Raw genomic sequence first — 20,052 nt, 5'->3', positions numbered from 1 at the left:
GTTGTCTTACATTTAATCTCTGAGGAGAGTTCACCTTTGTTAACTGGTGTTAACATCTCTCCCGAATTTTCTTCAGTCTTCCAACTCCACACCATTGTCCCTAAATTCTGCAGAAATTGAGATGCGAAGATGCAAATGTAGCCAAAAGCCTTGGAAACGCTTATCTGCCTCGTGGGCCCATTTTCGGCAGGGGCAGTTCAGGTATCTTTGTTGCTGCCACTTGGTCCCCATCTCTCCCCAGTCCTAAAGTATTTTTAATTAATGATACTTAGCACTATTTGCTAAGATAACTGGATTTCACATATTTTTTTTGAAAACACACAAAATAAATGCCTCTTCTTTTCTAAAATAGGATTATGTCTCATGATTAACGATAGGTAAGCGTTGAAATTCTTTCAGATAATGTGACATAAAATGTCAGTTTTCTCTATTCTGGTTTCTCTCTGGGTGAAAGAACAAAATTGTAAAAAGTTCAAAGCTCTTCTCTCAGCTGCTGCAAGCTTCATCCTCTGTAGGCTGTCATATACATCTGCGTGATGGACGGCAGAGACTGTGATAAACACCATTTATTAGCCTGTCTGGGTTTTGTTTCTTCCATTTCATGGAACATCTAATCTCAAGGTTCTCAAAAATCATTTAATCCAAGATCCCTTCCTAGACAATTCTAGAGATTGCCTGTTTTGTGAGTCTCAGAAAGGCTGTAATAACACTTAAAAGCAAGGGAGGAGGCAAAAGATATCTTTATATCTTTGAAAGTTACATTTGAGGAAGAGAGAATGTAAATGGAATTAGATATTCTAAGTGTTGAGAGATGACACCAAATTTAGGGGTTAATTTACTTAAATACTAACTTTTCATTCAGGTTATACAAAATAGCATTTATTTCAAGTTGGATTTGTTGCCAAGCTAATCTTTTTTTAAAGTACAATAATCTATCTTTGCTGTAAAAATTTGAAGCAGTGCAGAAAGAGTGAGAAATACCCAAACCATGAGGCCCCCGCCCCTGGTCCCCCACCCTACTCCCCAGAGGGGACCACTTAAGAACTGTGTGTATCTTTGCTTTGCCTGACGCGGCCCCCATCTCGGTCTCCTTTCCCCAACAGGCGGCTCCTCCGCTGGCTCCCCATCCTCCCGGATCCCTGGTCCTAGAACAAGTTCCGTCCTCTCTTCAGATTCTCCAGATGTGATCCCGTCCAAACCTCCACCTCCACGTGGAAGTCTCCCAGTTATAAGGCCGTTCTTCCGACATTCCGAAGTCAGGTATGTGATTGCCCTATTTGGTCACATCAAGTTTATCCAGAACTCCTCTCTCCTCCCCTCCTACCTTCCCCGCCTTCGCCAAGGGTGCCACCAGCGACCATTCTCCGAAGCCCGTATCAGGAGCCACGCGGCTCTGGCTGGAGGAGGCACAGATGCTCGGCTCTCTGCCCCCGCCTTGGCGCTGCTGTGCCTTCTGTCCTTCCTTTCTTTAAAAAATATGTTTGACACACAAAACATTATCCACAAAGTTGCCAGATTTTAGCTTACTATTCCATTTTTCTTGTTATTTTTATATTCAACACATTAGGTACAACATATTTAACACATACAGAATTCTACAATATTTATATTCGTTGTAAAGCACAATAAACAACCGTAAACCTAGCATACAACACAAGAGCGAGAACGTTACTAATAACCAGCTTCTACCCACGTGTCCCTCTGCTGTGCGCTCCCTTTGCTTTCCTCTCAGAGGTCATCCGTTGACTAAATTTTGGTTCATCATTGTTTTGTTACAGTACAGTTTTCCCATTTCTGTATGCTTAAGACAATATACTCTTTGGTTTTGCTTGGTTTTGAGCTCAATAAAAATAGTCTCAACCATATTCTGGGACATGCTTTTTTTTCTTAATATTTTCAGAGATTCATTCTTATTGCCAGGTAGAACCGTAGTTCACGTATTTTCACTACTGAGTAATATCTCTTACTGTGAATACACCTAATTTACTTAAACATCCTCCTGTAGAGAGGACATTTCAGTTTTTCCAGTTATTAACTATTATGAAGATGTTACTATAAACATTTTTGTACATACCCCCTGGTACACAAATGCAAGGGTTTATTGGATACACAACTGGGAGATGGAGTCACAAGCTAGACCCTAAAGTATACAAATGTGCAACCTGGTGAGGTGTAGTTGTTTTCTAAAGCAGAGGCGCCTGTTTACACATCCACGCAGTGACGAGCTCACACGAGTCTTCTTTAGCACCTGGTGCTGTCAGACGCCTTAATTTTACAAATCTTACGAACGTAAATTGCAAGTTCGTTGTGGTCTTAATTCATATGTCCAAGATTTCTACTCATTTATAAGCCCTATGTATTTCCTCTTCTGTGAAATGCCTCTTCAAGGTTTCTCTATTTTTCTTTTCCTTTTTTTTTTCCTTTTTGATTTTTTTTATTACTCAAAAAAGCTTCTTTTTATTTAGCTGACTCTGTGCTTTCAACACTTTCACAATGATTTTCTGCTCAATAAGGAAAGCACGCTTGATCCTGTCACAGACACGTGTGGCACACACGGAGCCACCACAGGGCCGGGTGACATGCTTTCTCGTTTTAGACAACCTCACAGCACGAACTCCTCGAAGTAGGCCTGGGCACGTGCCACATGCAGATTTTGGTGCTTTCCCAACTTTCTTGGTATAAAGGTAAACAATTCTATTACCAGGGGTTTGGGACAGCCCGGTTTTGTTAGAGGCTGTACTGTAGGACAACCTACGATGGTATGTCAAATGCTAGACCACCCTGAATGCCTCTAGACACCATCCCCAGAAGAGGAAGTCTATTTTTCTATTTCTTAAAAAATAGGAATTCTCTCTATATTCTGCTTACTGCTCCTTTGTCAGTTAACTGTATTGTAAGTATCGATCTTGGTTTGTCTTTTCACTACACTAAATTGTTTGTTAGCTTAGCCTAAGTGCTAGCTTTAGTACATTTGATTTAATCACCATTTCTTTTATGATCAGCATTTTATGTCTCAAGAGAATCTTTCCTGCCCTAAGGTTTTTTCACGCAAACATTTAAATATTTGCTTTTTGTAATGAAGACCTTAATGTATTTCGAATTGATTGCTACATGAGGTGTGAGGCAGGAATCAATTTCATTTTTTTCCATAAGGATAACTGTTGTTCTAGAACTATTTATGGAGTCACCCTTCCTGCCCTCACTGATCCGCCATGCCACCTCTCACGTCTCAAAGGTCAGCATATATGCATGGGCTATTTTCCAGGCTCCTTATTTCACTGCACTGCTCAGAACGCCTACCTCTGTACCACATACAACACAAACTCTACAATAAAACTTACTATCTTGTAAGCCCCTCAACCTCTTTATCATAGTTAGTAGTATCCAGCCATCTTAGTCCTTGACTATTCCACAGACATTTAAATATCTGCTTGTCACATTCAACAAAACCTCTGTTGGAATTTCTGCTGCAAATGGCCCTGAATATATAGATCATTTTGGGGGGATATGATGTCCTTACAACCTTCAATATTCGTGAACAACAGTTCTGTATTTCCTTCTATCTTGCTTCTTCACCTTTATCTTTCAAATCCCTAATCAGGCCTTAACCTAAACACTGCCTGCCTTTAAACATCTCTTTTACCTTCCCAACTAAAACTAGGATAAGTGGGTCTTTTATGTGCCAATTTTTTAGATAACCGCAAGAGTCCAAGAAAAAGATGGGGTGGGTTTGAGGTTTCTTGCTGGAGTGGTGGCACAATTCTTCACCACTGAATATATCAAGAATTTGCAAAGAGTAAGATGACACTGGTTTGAGACACACCAGGTCTTTGCTATGCACGCCTCAGGACAGAGGAGTCTGGATGGAGATCCTGGTTGAGGAGATTACCCACTGAAACTATATGACTAAGAAGTTAACTAGTGACAGGCTTGTGAGGACCAGGCTTTAAACGGACAGAGGAAGAGAGGAGGAGAAAACTATGGAAGTAGCTAAAAGTTACAAGAAACATAGAAGGTTAACCAGAAGAGTAAAGTCAAGGGCAAACCTCAGAAAGGAGATTTTTGAAGAAGCGGTCGGTACTGCCCAAACCCAGGGAAGAAAAATCACTGGAAAGGCCACAGGATCTAACAATTAAGAGGTCATTAATGACAGGGGAGACGAAGGAGAGAATGGGAGGAGAAGGTGGCTGGCACAGAGCAGACACGCAGATGCCTGTTGAGGACAAGGCTGAGAGAAAGAGAAAGAAGGCCACCTCGTCTGCGCAGGAGCCCAGCTGCGCGTGGAGGAGGCGGTTGGCAGAGTATCTCAGAGGAGACCCAGAGTGTCACAGGACCTGATCTCAACCATCATCCCACATGCCAGCCTCCGTGGCACAGGGAGCGGGGCGAGCAGCAGAGCGAGGAAGGCTCCGGACAAGCGCTTCCTTAGAGGGAAGAATAACCATGGCATCCCTCACGGAAACGACGCAGATGAGAGCGCGGGTGTGAGTGCCAAGGACGTCGATGACAAGGAGAGGTTCTGGACGCGCAGGCAGAGGCACCGCCAAGATCCTGCGTGCGGGACAGTCACCTTCCTGCCTCTGAGGTCACCTGACGTAAACTAAAGACGAGGTTTTCAAGCTACATTCTATGTTCTGTAATGAACATACAGGCACTTGAACTTGCACAAACTGATTTTGTCTTTAGATAAAAGGCACCCATCACGGGATCAGGTCAACAATAAATTCAAGGAAGCCATCCCATCACCCAACTAGCTGAGAAAAGATATGGTAAATATTTAATGAAATTGGGAGACTTTTAGCAACTGTAATTTGGATAAAATATGTTAAAATATTTGCAGGGGGTTTTCCTTTCTTACAGAAGGATGCACCAACACCCAGAATAATGTACATGCTATGGAAGAAAAAAATAAGTCCTCCAACTGAGCATCTCAGGAAACTGAGTTCCATTCTCAATCTAGCACAGATTAAATGTACCTAAAGAAAGCATACAATTCTCTTCACTTTGAGAGCAAGTGATGCCTAAGAAGGCGTGTGACTCTGCAGGTAAACACGTATATGCTACAGCTATGCAGGGTTATCATTTCCTACATTTTCTTTCCCCTTTCACCTCCAGTGTACCTGAGTGTATATTTGATAGAACTGCTTTGGGGCAAGGCCAGCTTATATCACGAGGGGAGGGGAGACCGTCTCAGACAATGAGGCCTGAGGCCTGATGGCGCTGATGACAGAGACAGTAGCTTCTCACTCCAGTCACTGTATTCAATGGGGCTCTAATCCCAGAAAGGGTACCTAGTATATTCAACCCGGTCATTCCCATGTGCACTTCCCTAATATCTTTTCTCCCCTACTAATCTCTCATACCCATTCCACGAACACCTACCCTGTGCTGAGCTCTAGGGACCACCTAGAGAGCTCTACAGAAGCTGCTGGCAATCAAGCTCTCCCCAAGTACCAGACCTGTGTTACCTGCCTTAGGTGCATCACCTCCTTTAATCCACACCTCACACCCATAAGAGAGGAGCTAGTGTCACTTGTCCCCACTTCACAGATGAGAAAAGCACACTGGAGATTGCTGAAGTAATCTGCCTCCGTCGCACAGCAAGGATGTGGCAAAGCTGAAACTTGAATCCAGGCATATCCGACTTCAGAGCCCGTGTTCTTAACCGTCTCCCTGCAATAACCGTGAACAAGTCCACGTGCTGTTCCCATATCGTGTGAGTCTGGAGTTGGAGCAGCGGCAGAGAAGGAAGAACTGAGTGGAGTGGTGCTGCTCGCCTGTCCACGCCGCACAGGACACGCAGCCGAGCCGAGACCCTGCTCGATGCTGGAAATTAACCCAAGGATGTTAACTGCCCTGAGCGGCCACTCTCTCTGCCCACCTCCTCCTCCTCCCTTAAGGCGAGGGAATACGAAATTAGGAGAGGACAAAATACTTGGAGAACATGGCTGTATTTGACCTGCCAGGGCAAGAAGCCTGAGTGCCTCTGACAAGCCGGCGGGCAGAGCGTGCCTTTGGCCAAAGGGACTCCTGCAAGCGTCTGATTGCGGCTTCAGAAAAGGAAGTCTTGGGAGAGAGGGCAGAGTGATGCTTCTTCCCTGTCAGAGTAACTGCTCTAACCACTCAGATTAAAATGCCCCGCTGCTCACAGCGTCACGCTGCCACAGGGTCACGTTCTTCTATTCAACTGACTTTCAGCTTTTCTCTGAGAGAGAGAGAGGGAAAAAAAAAAAAAGAAGTGGCCTCCTAGGTCCAGGGTAAAAATGAAAAAAGCAACTTGACTTGCTCTGAAATGCAAAAGACCTCCATCTCCAGCTTGTCCTAGTCCCCAAGGGACCAGGGACACCCCCGGAGTTCTGCTCCCTGCTCTTCATTCAAGGTCCCCAGAAAACAGCCACTCGTTTTCCAAGAACCGTAGGAAGACCCTGTTCTTCTACAAGGTCCCACCAAATGTCCACAACCTGGAGTGGAGCAGAGGTGAACCGGATGCAGATGGGCTTGTGGCCACAGCGCAGTTACTATGAAGGCGCTTGGGACCGTGTTTCCTTGAGGGTCACCAAGTACAGAAGAGGGAGAAAAACACTTAGTCTGTATCGTATCCCAGAATGGGTGCAAGCCATTTCTCAACCTCGGCCACAGACATGTTCTTCCTTAAAGCATAATCCTCAATCTGCAAAAGATTAAAAGCAGTTTATTAAACCAAAATGAAAAGACTTTTTGAACTAAAGTTTCCACAGGATTCACCAAGAAACATTAAGTACCTTCCATGTCTTATCTTAATAGCAGATATTTATTGGAGACACACATTTATCTATTCACCAAACTGCCTTATTCTCTGGGCAGAAAAACAACATGTGTAACTACCTGATGCTGACAGGCTGGCTGGGGTGTGTGTGGGTGGGCGGAGTGGTCTGTGTGTAAACGGGAAAGCAAGAATTGGGGTAACGGGTGGAAATCAAATCAAGACAATAACAGGGGTAAATTTTTCATCCTTTCCCTCTCATTTTATTCTCATTCACATGTAAAATAAAACAGGTCTACCAGTTCCACTGAAAACAAGACAGGCATCTAAGGATGCCACACACAGTGAAACGGCTACCTTACCTGATCCTTGGAAATCTTGCCCACGGCAAAATATCTGGACTTCAAATTGGAGAAGTAAAGGCCGGATACAGCTGCAGCAGGTGCCATGGCCAGCGATTCTGTCAACCTAATGCCTGCGGAGAGCGGGCAGGGAGAGACGGCTTGCTGATTCAGTGCTGAGACAGGCTGCCAGTTGGTAGGCATCCAACAAGCTCCTGTTTCCAAGTGAATGAGAGTGAACTTGTGCCTTCTGGGTGGACACACAACACGGCATGAAAGATGCAAGGGGACTCGTCTAGCAAATTCCCGCCAAGGGGATGAACAAATTCAGGACGTGCAGCTCTTCTCTAACCTGGGGGAGAGGCCTGGAGAACTCTCTACACTCTCACCCCGCCCTCCAAGATCAGTCATGGAGGCTACGGCGGGCCTTCTAGACCAGGAGCTCCAACCCTGCAGATAAGGACACCACCTGGACCTCCGAGGGCTCCTGTGGGGCCCAGGCGACAGGGGGTGCCTGACAGCTGGGCCCCGCGGAGAGTGAGCCCACAAGCTTAGGAAGAAGAGATGCTTTTCCTTAGGAGCTAAGAACTCAAAGGCAACACCAAGGCTATCTAGTCTACACCATTCACTTTAAGGACAAGGCAACAGAGCAGCGTGAAGGTTAAGTGCTTTGTCAAACATCACGCAGCTGGCTTATGGCAGAAACGGGTCCCAGATCCCCGTCTCCTGATTCCTGGAGGCTGTGCCATCCCTGCCACCCCAGGTTCAACAAGCCTCAATGCTCTGCACGTCCATCCACATCCCCTTAACTTCTCTGGCATGGACGGCACACCTTTGGTGAACTCTACTGGAAACAGTGCACTGTGTTCACGGCAGCGTAAAGCAGCAGAGAGGGAGCAGAGGGAAGCGTGGGAGTTCTGTGAGGCGAGCGCCCAGAGACGCTCCTAGAAGCGATGGAAGAGAGCGCGACGTGGTACCTTACTAAAGGTTACAAAGGTCGCTCCCTAGAGGAGAGGCTGAAAACAATAACACACGTGTGACAGGAAAACGGGGCAGGGGAGGTACGGGCTGGCGAGTCAGCTAAATTCCCATCTACTGCAGGTGAAGAGAAAACAGGTGAAACTGCTGAAGCGGAGAGTGGTGACGGAAGACCGCTACTCCATGACACGGAGGGGAAGAGGCCCCATTTCTATGGGCCTCTGTGCGCACGAACTAAAACATGTTTCTTTTCCTCCTGCTAAGATAATAACAATCATGATACGGAGATTAAGTACAGAACAAACCGCTGGACGTGAGGAGGGACGGGATCAGGGCTTTCACTAGACGCCTGCCCGTGTCTGCCGCCTGGCGCCCGTGGGCCTCCCCTGCGCTACAGCCCGCGCTGACCTGTGCGCTGCTCCACGGCCGCCAGCCTCCACATGGTCAGCTTCTCGGTGTGGTCGGGCTGGCTGGGGTAGCCGGGCGCCGGCCGGATGCCCTCGTAGCGCAGCCTCCGCAGGTCGGCCACGGCCAGCCGCTCGCCGCCGCAGTAGCCCCACAGCTCCCTGCGGACCCGCTCGTGCAGCTCCTCGGCGAAGGCCTGGGGCAGAACACGGGGTTGGGCAGAGGCGGGAGCCTGCCTCCCCACCCTCCCCCTCGCCTCCCCACCCTCCCCTCCGCCCCCCCACCCTCCCCCCCGCCCCCCCACCCTCCCCCCCGCCCACAGGGCATTGCCCTCCTGGGCCGCAGGCGGGGGGGGGGGGGGGGGGGGGGCCAGTGAGAGGGACGGGCCAGGGGCTCAGCCCATCTGTCGTGTCACCGGCTGCTCTGCGGCTCAGCCGTGGCCTCCGCCTCGGTTCTCAAGGATCACAGTCAATGATCTGAGGATACGAGGTCCTTCCAACCTTTTCCTGACGCTCAGGCTATAACTTACAGTGGCCAGAAGGCGAGGCAGGGACCGTGACAGGGCCCAGCTCCTCCCCTGTCCCTCTCGGGGAAGGGGCAGCGGCCCCCACAGCCTCGGTGACCGCACCCCACAGAGGGAGATGGGGGATCCACAGAGAAGCCCAACACTAGGACGAGAAGCTCTGGGACAGAAACCTGTTTGGTTTTTTTCATGCTTCTCAGGAAAACATCGCATCACAAGCACAGGGAGACACCAGAACCAAGGCAATGAAGTCAAGGCTCCAGGGGGCCGCTCCGACTACAGTGTCGCTGGAGGCTGCTCTGTGCCCAGAGATGAGGCGTGGGAGCACACGATTTACGAGTGTGTGCCGTTAGAGCCAGCCCCTCCCTCCCTCTCTCTCTCTCTCTCACACACACACACACGCACAGACGCACACGCATGCGCACACACACACGCGCACACACACACACACACACACATGCACGCCCAGCACGGGCTCCCGGCCCCGGACTCTGGCTCCAGGCCCCGTGGCTCTACCTCGGCCAGCCGGTCCCCCAGCGCCTTGACCATGATGCTGCTGTAGTCGTCACACTCCTCCTCGTAGGCCTTGCTCAGCTCCTCCACCCCGAAGCAGGCGACGGCGAACAGGCCCAGGTAGTCGGGGACGCCCGAGTGCAGAGGGGCGATGAAATCCGAGAGGCAGAGGCAGGGGTCTGCGCTGGCAGCGTCCCTCTCGGCCTTGAGATGCAAGGAGTGGGCAGAGCAGCCATAAGCACGGAGGTGGCTCCAACACACAGCGGCCGCAACCGAGCACCTTCCAGTGAACGTGCGCTTCCAAGGGGCGGGCTGTCCCGTTCACTGTTACCTCCCCAGCACTGAGAAGGCGGCCTGGCATCTAGTGAGCGCTCAACAAATGTGCTGAATAAACAAATGGAACGAGATGCTTGGAAAGATCTGACATGATGTGACGTGACACACACAGTCGAGGAAGCAGTTCGCTCTCTCACACACCGACCAAACACCTACCAAATGGCTGCAGGAACCCTAAATAGTCATATAAAAATTTTTTTTTCCTCCAAAAGTGTTTTCAATTCAAGATCGACATTAAATCCTGAAGTTATGTTCAAAAGGGGTCCACTCAGCGTACAAGCCTCTACTTCGCATCGACAGAAGCAGTTTAACAAACGGCCAAGGTCAGCAGCACAGGGCCACGTGCTGCCTGCCATGGACGGTGGGTCAGGGGACAGCTAAGCACATGCTGGGCCGGCCTGAAACCAAACAAAGAACCCAGCAGGACCCGCTTCTGGGGTTCTCTGCTCGGGCCAGGCGGCCATCCTCGCCCGCCTTCCACCTTCCGCTGATGACAGACGCTTCCCTGCTACTCAGGTGACACGCATCTGCTGAGAAGGTAAACAGCAAGTGACTAATATTTACTGCCAGGCATGCAGTAGGTGCTTTATATGAATTAACGAATTCAATCCTCTCAATAACCTTGTGAAGTAAGTGAGACCATCAGCTCTGTTTTACAGACAAGAAATCTGAGGCAGTGAGAGCCTGAAGAACTGGTTCGAGGTCAGAGCGTGTCAGGCCCACGGGTCTGATCCACAACCAGTGCTCCTGACCACTGTACAGCCCTGCTTAGGACAGATCAATGATCAGTCAACGCAGAAGCTTCACAGCTATCTGCCTGCCAGCTCTGGAAACAAGTGCAGTCTAATCGACACTGGGCAGAAAATGGTTAAGTGGCTGCAGATAAGACGGTGTGTGACAAAGGCACGTGGAAGTGTCACAGAGCCAGGGCCAGCTATGCAGGAGGAGCTGCCTTCCAGTTGTACTCTGCCCTATTAGCAACTGTTCTTTGCTAACAAAAGCCAGAGGGAGACACAAAGCTTCCCAGCACCACAAGGAGAGACAGGTCACAGAGCCCCACAGCTCTCCAAAACAGGCAGCGATCAGAGCCACTCAGAACAGAAGACGCCCGGAGCAGTAAGTCGCTGCAGCCAGAACTTTCCCGTGTACTGGAAAAAAAGCACCTCCTCAGAAATACCCATCTGGGTAGGTAATACACGTACATTGAGCAGTGAGTACATGAAAGGTCCTAATACAGTCCCTCACAGACTGCCTGGACACGGATGGTGCTGGATGTAAAAAGAGATCAGAGGACACAGTACTTGAAGGATGGAAATTCAGGCCAGAGTGGCGGTTTCTGACCTTAGTTACTTCCATCAAAGAAAAGTCACCAATTCCCAAGTGAGGAGGGGCTAGAACTTAACATTAGAGTCCTCTTGTGTTCTGTGGTGTCTGAGCCCGAGCGCACAGTGAGGGGGCGCCGGCCCGGGTGCGGGGAGTGAGGGGGCGCCGGGCCCGGGTGCGGGGAGTGAGGGGGCGCCGGGCCCAGGTGCAGGGAGTGAGGGGGCGCCGGGCCCAGGTGCAGGGAGTGAGGGGGTGTCGGCCGGGGTGTGGGGAGTGAGGGGGTACTGGGCCCGGGTGCGGGGAGTGAGGGGGCGCTGGGCCCGGGTGCGGGGAGTGAGGGGGCGCCGGGTGCGGGGAGTGAGGGGGTGCCGGCCCGGGTGCGGGGAGTGAGGGGGCACCGGGCCCAGGTGCAGGGAGTGAGGGGGCGCCGGGCCCAGGTGCAGGGAGTGAGGGGGTGTCGGCCGGGGTGTGGGGAGTGAGGGGGTACTGGGCCCGGGTGCGGGGAGTGAGGGGGTGCCGGGCCCGGGTGCGGGGAGTGAGGGGGCGCTGGGCCCGGGTGCGGGGAGTGAGGGGGCGCCGGGCCTGAGTACACACAGTAATGGTGCAGCTGCCCCCATTTAACTTGTTATGGTATGTTTGATGCCTCTAGTTTAAGGATTTCCTCAGATGCTGTTACAGTTAAAATATTTGTCATTATGAATTATACTGTGGTTATGATTAAAAATACTATCACTTTTGAATGACTGAGAATGGCAGTAAGACTTTGCAAGAATCACTTGCTATCACCCTTTATTAACGACTGGTGAATTCTGGTTCCAATTCTTCATCAGGGCAGCTCGTTTTTTATAGCAGCTAAAGGGACACGCTTACGAATTTGCATGTTCAAAGGTGGGGGCACAGGAGAGGAAGCCGTGTGGAGAAGAGCCTGATGTGACCCCGGAGAAGCCAGTGGCGTGAAAGAACAGCCATCTGGGTGCAGACGGGCTGGGCTCTCCCCTCTGAGCCGCCGGGCTTAGCGCACTCTCCACCAGCCTTCCTTTCCTCCTCTGCGGCATGGGAACATGTAAACTGCCTGACAACAGGCTACGTGGAGATGAAACAAGAGAGTCCATGAAGCGCCCTACGAAGCACCTCGCCCCTGGTACACACTCAGCGAATATCTGCTCTCCCGTCTTCCCCTTAAGAAAGGAGCCGCCAGCCTATTCTAATAACACGCACAGACGCAAACCAATGTTTTTGAGCAAGTGAATGTCCAGCTGTGCGTGACCCCGAGGCGGCAGCGTTTCTCCTCACCTGTCCCACCTACCAGGAAACATCTCTAAACGCATGCTGACCCCTTATTTTCACCCCAAATGCCTTGGGCTCGGGACTGTGACTGGTCTTTGGGGGGAGGTGGCGCAGAACTACGCTTATACGAAGCTCAAACTTAAGCCATTCTCAGTTACATTTCTCAGTGCTTAAACCAAAAAGTAGGGCACTGTGTCCACGGGCAGTGCGGCTCCGTACCTGCTGCCTGAGCCCGTAGAAGGTGGCGATGGGCTCCGAGGCCTGGGGCACCGCGCCCTCGGCATACAGGTGGATGTCGTCGTGGACACTCTGCGCCAGCCAGAACCCAACCACGCCTCTGGCCTGGAGCTTCTTCTGACTAATCAGTGCCTGCAGCATATTTTGGGCGTCATCATAGACTTTTCTGGCCTCTTCACCTATTAGGAAAATATCGTAAGAATTTACTTAGGGACGCCGATAATAACCAGCGGAGAATGCATCTTTTTAAAACCACTACCCTCCTCAGTCATTTTCTCTCTTCACCCCTCAAATACTCTAAACCAGTGTTTACCCCCAGCACAACCCCAGGTGCAGAAGCTAAGGGCTCAGGGTTCTCTATGCAGCTCCACTGCACAGCCTGCCTGGCCAGCTCAAGCCACTGACATTTTTCCATTTACCCCAAGGCAGAGCGCCAGAGCTGTGCTCCCGCAGCAGCGTGTCAGCGGAGTGAGACAAAGCAGGCCAGACCCTTCCATCGCCGCCGCGCCCCTCACGCATGGACAGCTCCCCTGGCCTCACCGTGACCCCTGGAGTGCAGGACAGCCTGAGGAGTGGCGCGTGGCTTCGGGGCTGCTCCTGGGCCGCCTCAGCCCAGGGCTCCTGCAGGCCCTCACCTGGCTACGGCGGGAGCCAGCGGGGTTAGGGCCTGGCTTCCCAACGGCGGCCCGGCTGTGGCCACTCAGCAACTCATCTGTGATCGCTGCGGAGCAGTTCAGGACGGGAGCCCCTCTCCCACGGCTGCACCCCGGCCAGCCCGAGCCGCTGAGTCACAGCATCCTAACACGCACCCCAGAGTCCCTCCAGGAAGCAGGCAAGGGCCCTCTCTCAGGCGCGCCTCAGCCCTAACCCCCCACGTCCCCCCGTCCACCCCCGCCTCGCCCAGAGCTGGCTGCTACCGAACATGTGGAGAGCCTGGCCTTTGGATCCCCTGTCTCTGAGGGCAGGGCTGGCAGTGAGAAGCAGGGCTGGCAGTTGATCTGTCGACTAGCTCGTCACCCCCAGCTCCCTCCCAGACCAGGCACAACGGACTCCTTGCCAGCCCCCAAATCAGCCCACACGTCTGCGCCTCCTCACTTGTCCTCCTCAGGCTGGAGTGTCCTTCTCTTCATCACCACCTCGCATACCCAGTCCCAGACCCAGTGACTCCCACTTAATCTTCAAAAAGCAGTTCAAACATCACCTCCTCCAGGGAGCCCCTCCTGAGCTCCTGCCCTGAGGTCGAGTGCATCTCCCTGCGTCCACAGAAGCCTGGACTCAGTCCCGCAGCAGGAGCTGGGCCTACTGTACAGGACTCACCCGCCCCTGCTGCACCAGCCCGCCGGCAGCACTGACACATTTTCCGTTGTTTATCCCCAGTGCCCAGCATGTAACTGATGTCAATAAACATTGAGTAAAGGACGGATAAACAAAATGCCAAATGTAGTTAATAAACAAGGACCAATCCAGCAGTTTAAAAGCCATCAAAGAGCTGAGCGGGTAAACACCATCCTACATCACATCATAACGATAAACTCTACCCTGCACAATCCGAACCCACTGCTCGCCACCAATTCTCATCTCCAAAGTCCCAAGACCACGTCTCGGATGCTAGAGCAGGAACGAAAGACTTGCTGAACTAACCTACAGTTTTATCATCAAATATCTTGGGAAAGCCTCGGTTCGGGTACTTGCCCCGAAGCTGCCACACGTCGAAGAAAGGCTTCCAGTCAATGTAGTCCACCAGCTTCTGCAGGTCGTAGTCTTCAAAGACCCGAGTCCCAAGGAACGTGGGCTTCACTGCAGGAAAGAAGGGCAGACGTCAACCCTGGTGTCAGGCCCGGGGCTCAGAGCCCCCTGTGCACAGCACCACCTACGAGAGGCCGTCCTGGCCGGCTCCTTCCTGCTCTGTCAGCGCCCACACTCTGCCTCCCGCCTGTCACTCGTAGGAGTTGTTTTACAAAGAGGGGAACTTGAAATTACCGTGGAGAAGGAGTAATTCTGCAGCACATCTTAAATAAAACTCTTTTTCCTCTGCAGCTGACAGCCTGCACCACCCCTGGAAACTCTCCCCTCAACCCCCACCCACCCCACCAAGAAACAAGACAGACGGGGGCTCATCCTCACTTGTACAGACAAAGACAACACAGAAAGAGCGCTGGAGAAAGACATATCATACGCCACTTCCATAACGTTTAAAAACATAAGTCAATAATCTATCAATATATTGCCTACTGATACACATGCGCATAACCAAAGTCTAAGGAAATGCACGGAAACCAGGCATCAAGTTCAGGGTCCTACAGGGCAGGGAGGGGATCACAGGAAGTCCCCACTATGTTCTGCTTTGTCTTTTATAAACGGGCAGTAGGTTATTCCTTAAGTGGCTGGTGGGGGGCACGCGGATGTTCAATACACTCTTCTTTATGCCTCCTCGTGAGTCTAAGGAGATCCTAATGAAATATGGCGAAGACTTCAGAGACAGACGGTGCCACTGGGCCTCCCGGGGCACCAGTACCGCCCCCTGTGCTGCCAAGCCCGGCGTGGGTCGGGCAGGGGTCCGAGGTGACCACTCTGCTGCCTGCTTCCCAGCCCTCACGCCCTCAGTTTCCTGATCTGCAAACAGGGATCAGAGAACTTAAACTAAAGCCCTACCACACTCAGGTGCTCAGGGATAACACAGAAGTCTCAGCAGTGTTTTCCTCTCAGCAGACCGTAAGAGTGAGAGGGGAAAGTACAGGAAAAGAAAAGTCTGAGCAGCTTCTTAATTTGGCCTAGAAATCTCTACCTTTTTATACAGTTTATGTATAACTCTTTCCCATGTGTTCCTGGTCATCTTTTTACTATACAGGACAATCCCTTCCTTGTAAATATTCTATCGTGATTTGTTTGGTAATTAAAAAGAAACTGACAGCTGTTCTCCTGACTGAAGTGTGCTCTTGCCTGGAAAAGCAGGGAAACCCTCTGCTTCCGGGTCACTGAAGGGTGTTATTCTTAAATGAACTTGTCGGCCAGAGTTTGAGATTTGTTTGAGGTTTTACCACCAAAGACCGAGAGAGAAGAACCCTTCCTTCTCCCTTGACCGACTTCCTGCAACTACACTTGTCCTTGAGGTGCCCTGCAAGGAGGTTGAAAATTGTCACCACTGCCACCTGGTGCTGCAGGCCTTCAGGGGCCTATTTCCACTCAGATGTATTTCGGACGTTTGGCTTGGCTAAAATGGACTCCCCAACTTGTGATATTTTTCCAACTTCATAGTGAAAGGTAAAGAGAAAATAATATTCAGTAGCTTGGACTATATAGTGATTTATATTGTTCAAAGGTTTACATGTATTATTTTATCCCCACAACATTTCCATAAAGTAACTCCTTGTTACATATTAGAAACTGTCAACCATGGAAGTAAGATGCTCGGGGACACTTGGGGTTAGAATCCAGGCTGCCCAACTCCCCATCTGCCATCTTCCCACTAAACCCCACTGAACTCAGCAGGACTAAATCTAGAACCTAGCTCACCTACGTTTCCAATTTAATTCCCTCCACTCTGCTGAGCGTGTGCAGAACATGCGTGTCATGAGCAAAGAAAGAAGATTTGAGATGTTTCCTTGGAAATACGGATTCAATTAATATAACCCCTGTTCACCCTGTCTTGGTTTTACATTCATATCACACACCTCTCTGAACCTGTCAAAATGTCTTACACATTGTAGTCCTTCGTGAACACCTATGCAAGGCAAGAAAGGTGGCTGGAAATCAGAAAGGAAAGAAAGAAATCGAAAGAGGGAAGCGCCTGAGAGAGAATGAGAGTGAACAGAAACGGGAGAGCCTGCTTCGCTACAATGTCTTCAGGTCTGCTTAACACGCAGGCATTTGCAGTTTCAGACATTCCATGTCTGCACCTGGGCTTGCCTGGGACCAAGGCCAACGCGCTAACAGTGCTGCCCAGGCAGGTCTCTAGAACTGGCTTCACACTGAAGGAGGCCCACTCCAGCACAGCACAGAGGCAAGGGAACAAGTTTAGAAGGCGGATCAGAGGCAGAATGCTAGTAACTTTAAAAGTTATTACTCAAAACTCAGTTTCTTCAAATTAAAGTGGAGAAAATCGTGCATTCATTACAGGGTTGTGTCAAGGACTCAGAGCTGCTGCAGACCAAACTCAGGACAGTGTTTGATTCTCCGTAAACGGCACCTATAGACTTTTACTTCAACCATCATGGCCATTCGTCATCACTGTGGAACATAATTAAGAGTTTCCAGCTGCCTGTTCGCTTCTGCCGCCTAGCAAACAAACGCAAACATCTCTTGGCCTCACAGTTATCCCATGCAGCCTTTCTCTAACCAACAGCCAGACAGACCTGGGGGAGGCTCTGACAGCCAGTCAATATGGAAACTGTTTTCTCTAGCTTGCCTTAAGGTTAAGTATCTTCTCTCCTACGGAAAAAAAGAAAAGTTATTCAGTCAGAGACTCTTAGCTTTTCTGCTGCTACTATGAAAGTGTGTCCAAGGAAGCTAGAAAATAAGTTTTGCAAGAAAACAAATGCTTTTCATCACGAAAATTCACATCCTAAAAAGCTCTTCTTTTTACATCCAATGGTTTCACATCAGCACCAGAACAACAGAGAGTAAAGATGCAGTAAACATCTGTTACACTTGGATACGTAAATGCAAGGTGGGCCGGCAGCCTTCACTGCAAGGTAAACGTGCAATGGGATAGCCTCCTGCCTGCACTTCGCCTGAGGCCGGGGTTAACGGGCGGCCACTGACCACCCTGAGGCCCAGAAGGCAGAACCAAGAAGCAGCCAACGGCGGGCAACTAAGGAAGGGGAAAGCCCCCTGCAGTGCCTTGGTCTAGCCAACACCTCAGAAACACGTTCCCTTCTCGCTGTTTGTTGTCACATTTCACTTCCCTGGCCACCCGCGAAATACACCTCCCACCTCTCCACACACGAAGGACAGCAGGGAGATGAGCAGGAGGAAATACCCCGACGACCTCTAAAGTGCAGCCAGGCCTCGTCTCCACGGGTCCCCTGCAGCTCATCTACAGAGGGGCAGGTCTTGAAAGACTGTTCTGCACAGAGAGCGCCAGGCCGTCAGGGAGAGGGGCTTACAGTGCTCCTGTCTAATGTCTTCATTCTCTTCCATTATTTCCTCAAGAACAAGGGACTGTGGGAGTCACGTCAGTACACTGTCTCAGTTCCGGGCTCCCTGCTGGCTACGGGCTCACGTTTTATTCATTCTTTTAACTCTGGTAGCCAGCACAGCACCCAACACCTACTGCTCACTCAATACACGTTTGGCGGAATAAAATTAATTTTAATATAACCAAAGACTATTGGAAACACTGAAGAATGCTGATGTGAACTAGAAAGTAGGACTTCTTTAAAATGATCCCAAACCTTCCCCTCCTCCAGACAGTAAAGTCACATTAAAAACTGTAGGATCGTTTTATTACCCAAACAAGCGGGGACCTGTTTCCGTCACTTACCTTGAGAGACTCATAATGGTCCTGTCTAATCTCTTCATATTCTTCCATAATCTCCTCAAAGTACTCATCCTTTAGATTCTCATCTAACAGTTGAGAACACTGAAAATGCAAGATCAGCATTCAGCAAACACAGAGCAGCCAAAGAAGACAGAACATGCATAATACTGGCCAGTCCTGAGGTCACCTCCTTTAGGAAGCCTTCCCATGTTAACCTCCTTTCCTCTCCCTTCACCAATTGTGCTAATTCCTGCCTGACTTTACAGTAACAGATTATCTCAGCAGGCCTGGAATGTTCCAATGTTGCACATTCTAAAGAAAAGATCCTGCCTGATAAAAGAGTGTCTTGGTCTACCTGGGGCCTTGGGCCAGCCCAGAAAGTTTATGTGAACAACATGATTTACGTGGACACTTGGCTTACACTCTGTCTGACCTCTGGAGGGGTTAAAGCCAGAGTTATAATTAAGGTCAGACAGATGAGCAGGCTCTGCTTACGTGACTGGCTTCCAATGAAAGCCCAAGACACCAGGGCTCAGGTGAACGTCCCTGGTTGGCAACCCTCTACATGCTGTCGCACATCATTAGCAGAAAAATTAAGCACTGTCCATATGACTGCATGGGGAGAGACACCTGGAAGCTGGTGCCTGGCCTTTTCTAGAGGCCACTTAATTTTAATCTGTATCCTTCCATGGTAATAAACCATGATTGTGAGTATAAGAGCGTTTCTGAGTTTTGTGAGTCCTAGCAAATCACTGAAACTGGGAGTGGTCTTGGGAGCCCATAACACACTTGTTAGGTACCTCCTCTTCAGGGTTTCAAAGATACTCTGTTCATCTCTCCATCACTGCACTTACCACCACAGGCTTCTAGCTTCTGTCTATGGATCTACTTCCCTGACTAGAGTGCAGGCCCTTTGAGGGTAGGACTGCACCTTAACCACCTCCGTGCCCCAGCCTTCTAACACAGGGCCTGGCATGTACAAGGTGCATCCTCACTAAATGTCTGCTGATGGAATAAGGCTGATCTTCACAGTCAACCATGAGCTTGTGCTAAAACAAGAAAGGAAAGTGAGCATCCGAGATACATGAGGGTACCCAGTAAACTGTAAAACTGGAATCAGCTAAATAGTATTTATGACTATGATAGTCAAGTTGGTAGAACTGCTACTATCAAAGCTCAAAATAAAATCACAAAGAAAGAAGAAACGGCTGCTGCTGGTCACATCAGTTCCAAAATCAGAGCACTGCCCCATCCCTGCCTCCTCCAGCAGGATTTCCTAACACACTAACGGCAGGGGAGTTGATATCATTATCTGAAAAGGAGGAAGGTAAGCTGGAGGATCGCTGAAGTGCCCATCAGCTTTAAATGTCTAGAATTCTATGTGAATTGTCTAAGTAGCTCTAATAACGATCCAATCACCTGTGAGTTAGTATAAAACCAAATCACTTTATTAAGTAACTTAATCATAAAAGGCTATGGTGACAAGCCTAAAAATCGGCTCCCAAAAGGTATTCACCCCAGAGCAATTCCCAGCCTTTCGTGAACCTCACCTCAATGGAGTCCTCCCTTTGGAAACCCAGCAGAGCTCAGGAAAACAAGAAGGGATGCCTGCTCCTGAGCTCCCCAAGGTACATGCAACCCATGTTTTAAAACACTGTTGCATTCTGCTAGATTTTAAACTCTGATAAAGTAACCATCCCCACCCCCTACCCCTATTTACAAAACTTGACAGCAGGCAACACAGGAACCACCTGGTAGATGGAAGGTGCTGCTAGTGTGAGCTGGCCCTTCCACATCCCGGTGGAGCCCCCGCTGCCAGAGCCACTGTGACAAGCCCCTCCCTGCCCGGGCTGACTTGCTCGATGGAAACAAGTTCATGGCCAATTAT

The 20,052-nt window shown here is 50.0% G+C and overlaps 1 protein-coding gene and 1 pseudogene across 7 annotated transcripts in view; both read right to left on the bottom strand.

Annotated features, from left to right (window-relative positions):
- Positions 1–923: 923 nt before the first annotated feature.
- LOC130854251 (60S ribosomal protein L34-like) lies at positions 924–3,214 on the bottom strand (annotated as a pseudogene).
- MTR (5-methyltetrahydrofolate-homocysteine methyltransferase) overlaps positions 924–20,052 on the bottom strand; it is a 108,964-nt gene continuing 89,835 nt past the window's right edge. For all 7 annotated transcript variants that reach the window (XM_057736227.1, XM_057736228.1, XM_057736231.1 and 4 more), the window contains 8 exons: positions 18,168–18,266; positions 17,038–17,113; positions 14,327–14,482; positions 12,668–12,864; positions 9,506–9,706; positions 8,470–8,662; positions 7,105–7,217; positions 924–6,670 (listed from right to left, as the gene is read on the bottom strand). In XM_057736227.1, the coding sequence (XP_057592210.1) occupies positions 6,584–6,670; positions 7,105–7,217; positions 8,470–8,662; positions 9,506–9,706; positions 12,668–12,864; positions 14,327–14,482; positions 17,038–17,113; positions 18,168–18,266 (1,122 nt within the window). In that variant the 3' untranslated portion in view covers positions 924–6,583. The remainder of the gene's footprint in view (positions 6,671–7,104; positions 7,218–8,469; positions 8,663–9,505; positions 9,707–12,667; positions 12,865–14,326; positions 14,483–17,037; positions 17,114–18,167; positions 18,267–20,052) is intronic.

Source organism: Hippopotamus amphibius, chromosome 5 (assembly GCF_030028045.1).
Source record: "Hippopotamus amphibius kiboko isolate mHipAmp2 chromosome 5, mHipAmp2.hap2, whole genome shotgun sequence".
Lineage (NCBI taxonomy): Eukaryota > Metazoa > Chordata > Mammalia > Artiodactyla > Hippopotamidae > Hippopotamus > Hippopotamus amphibius.
Note: the sequence above shows the minus strand (reverse complement) of the source record. Positions and strands in the feature narration are given on the sequence as shown.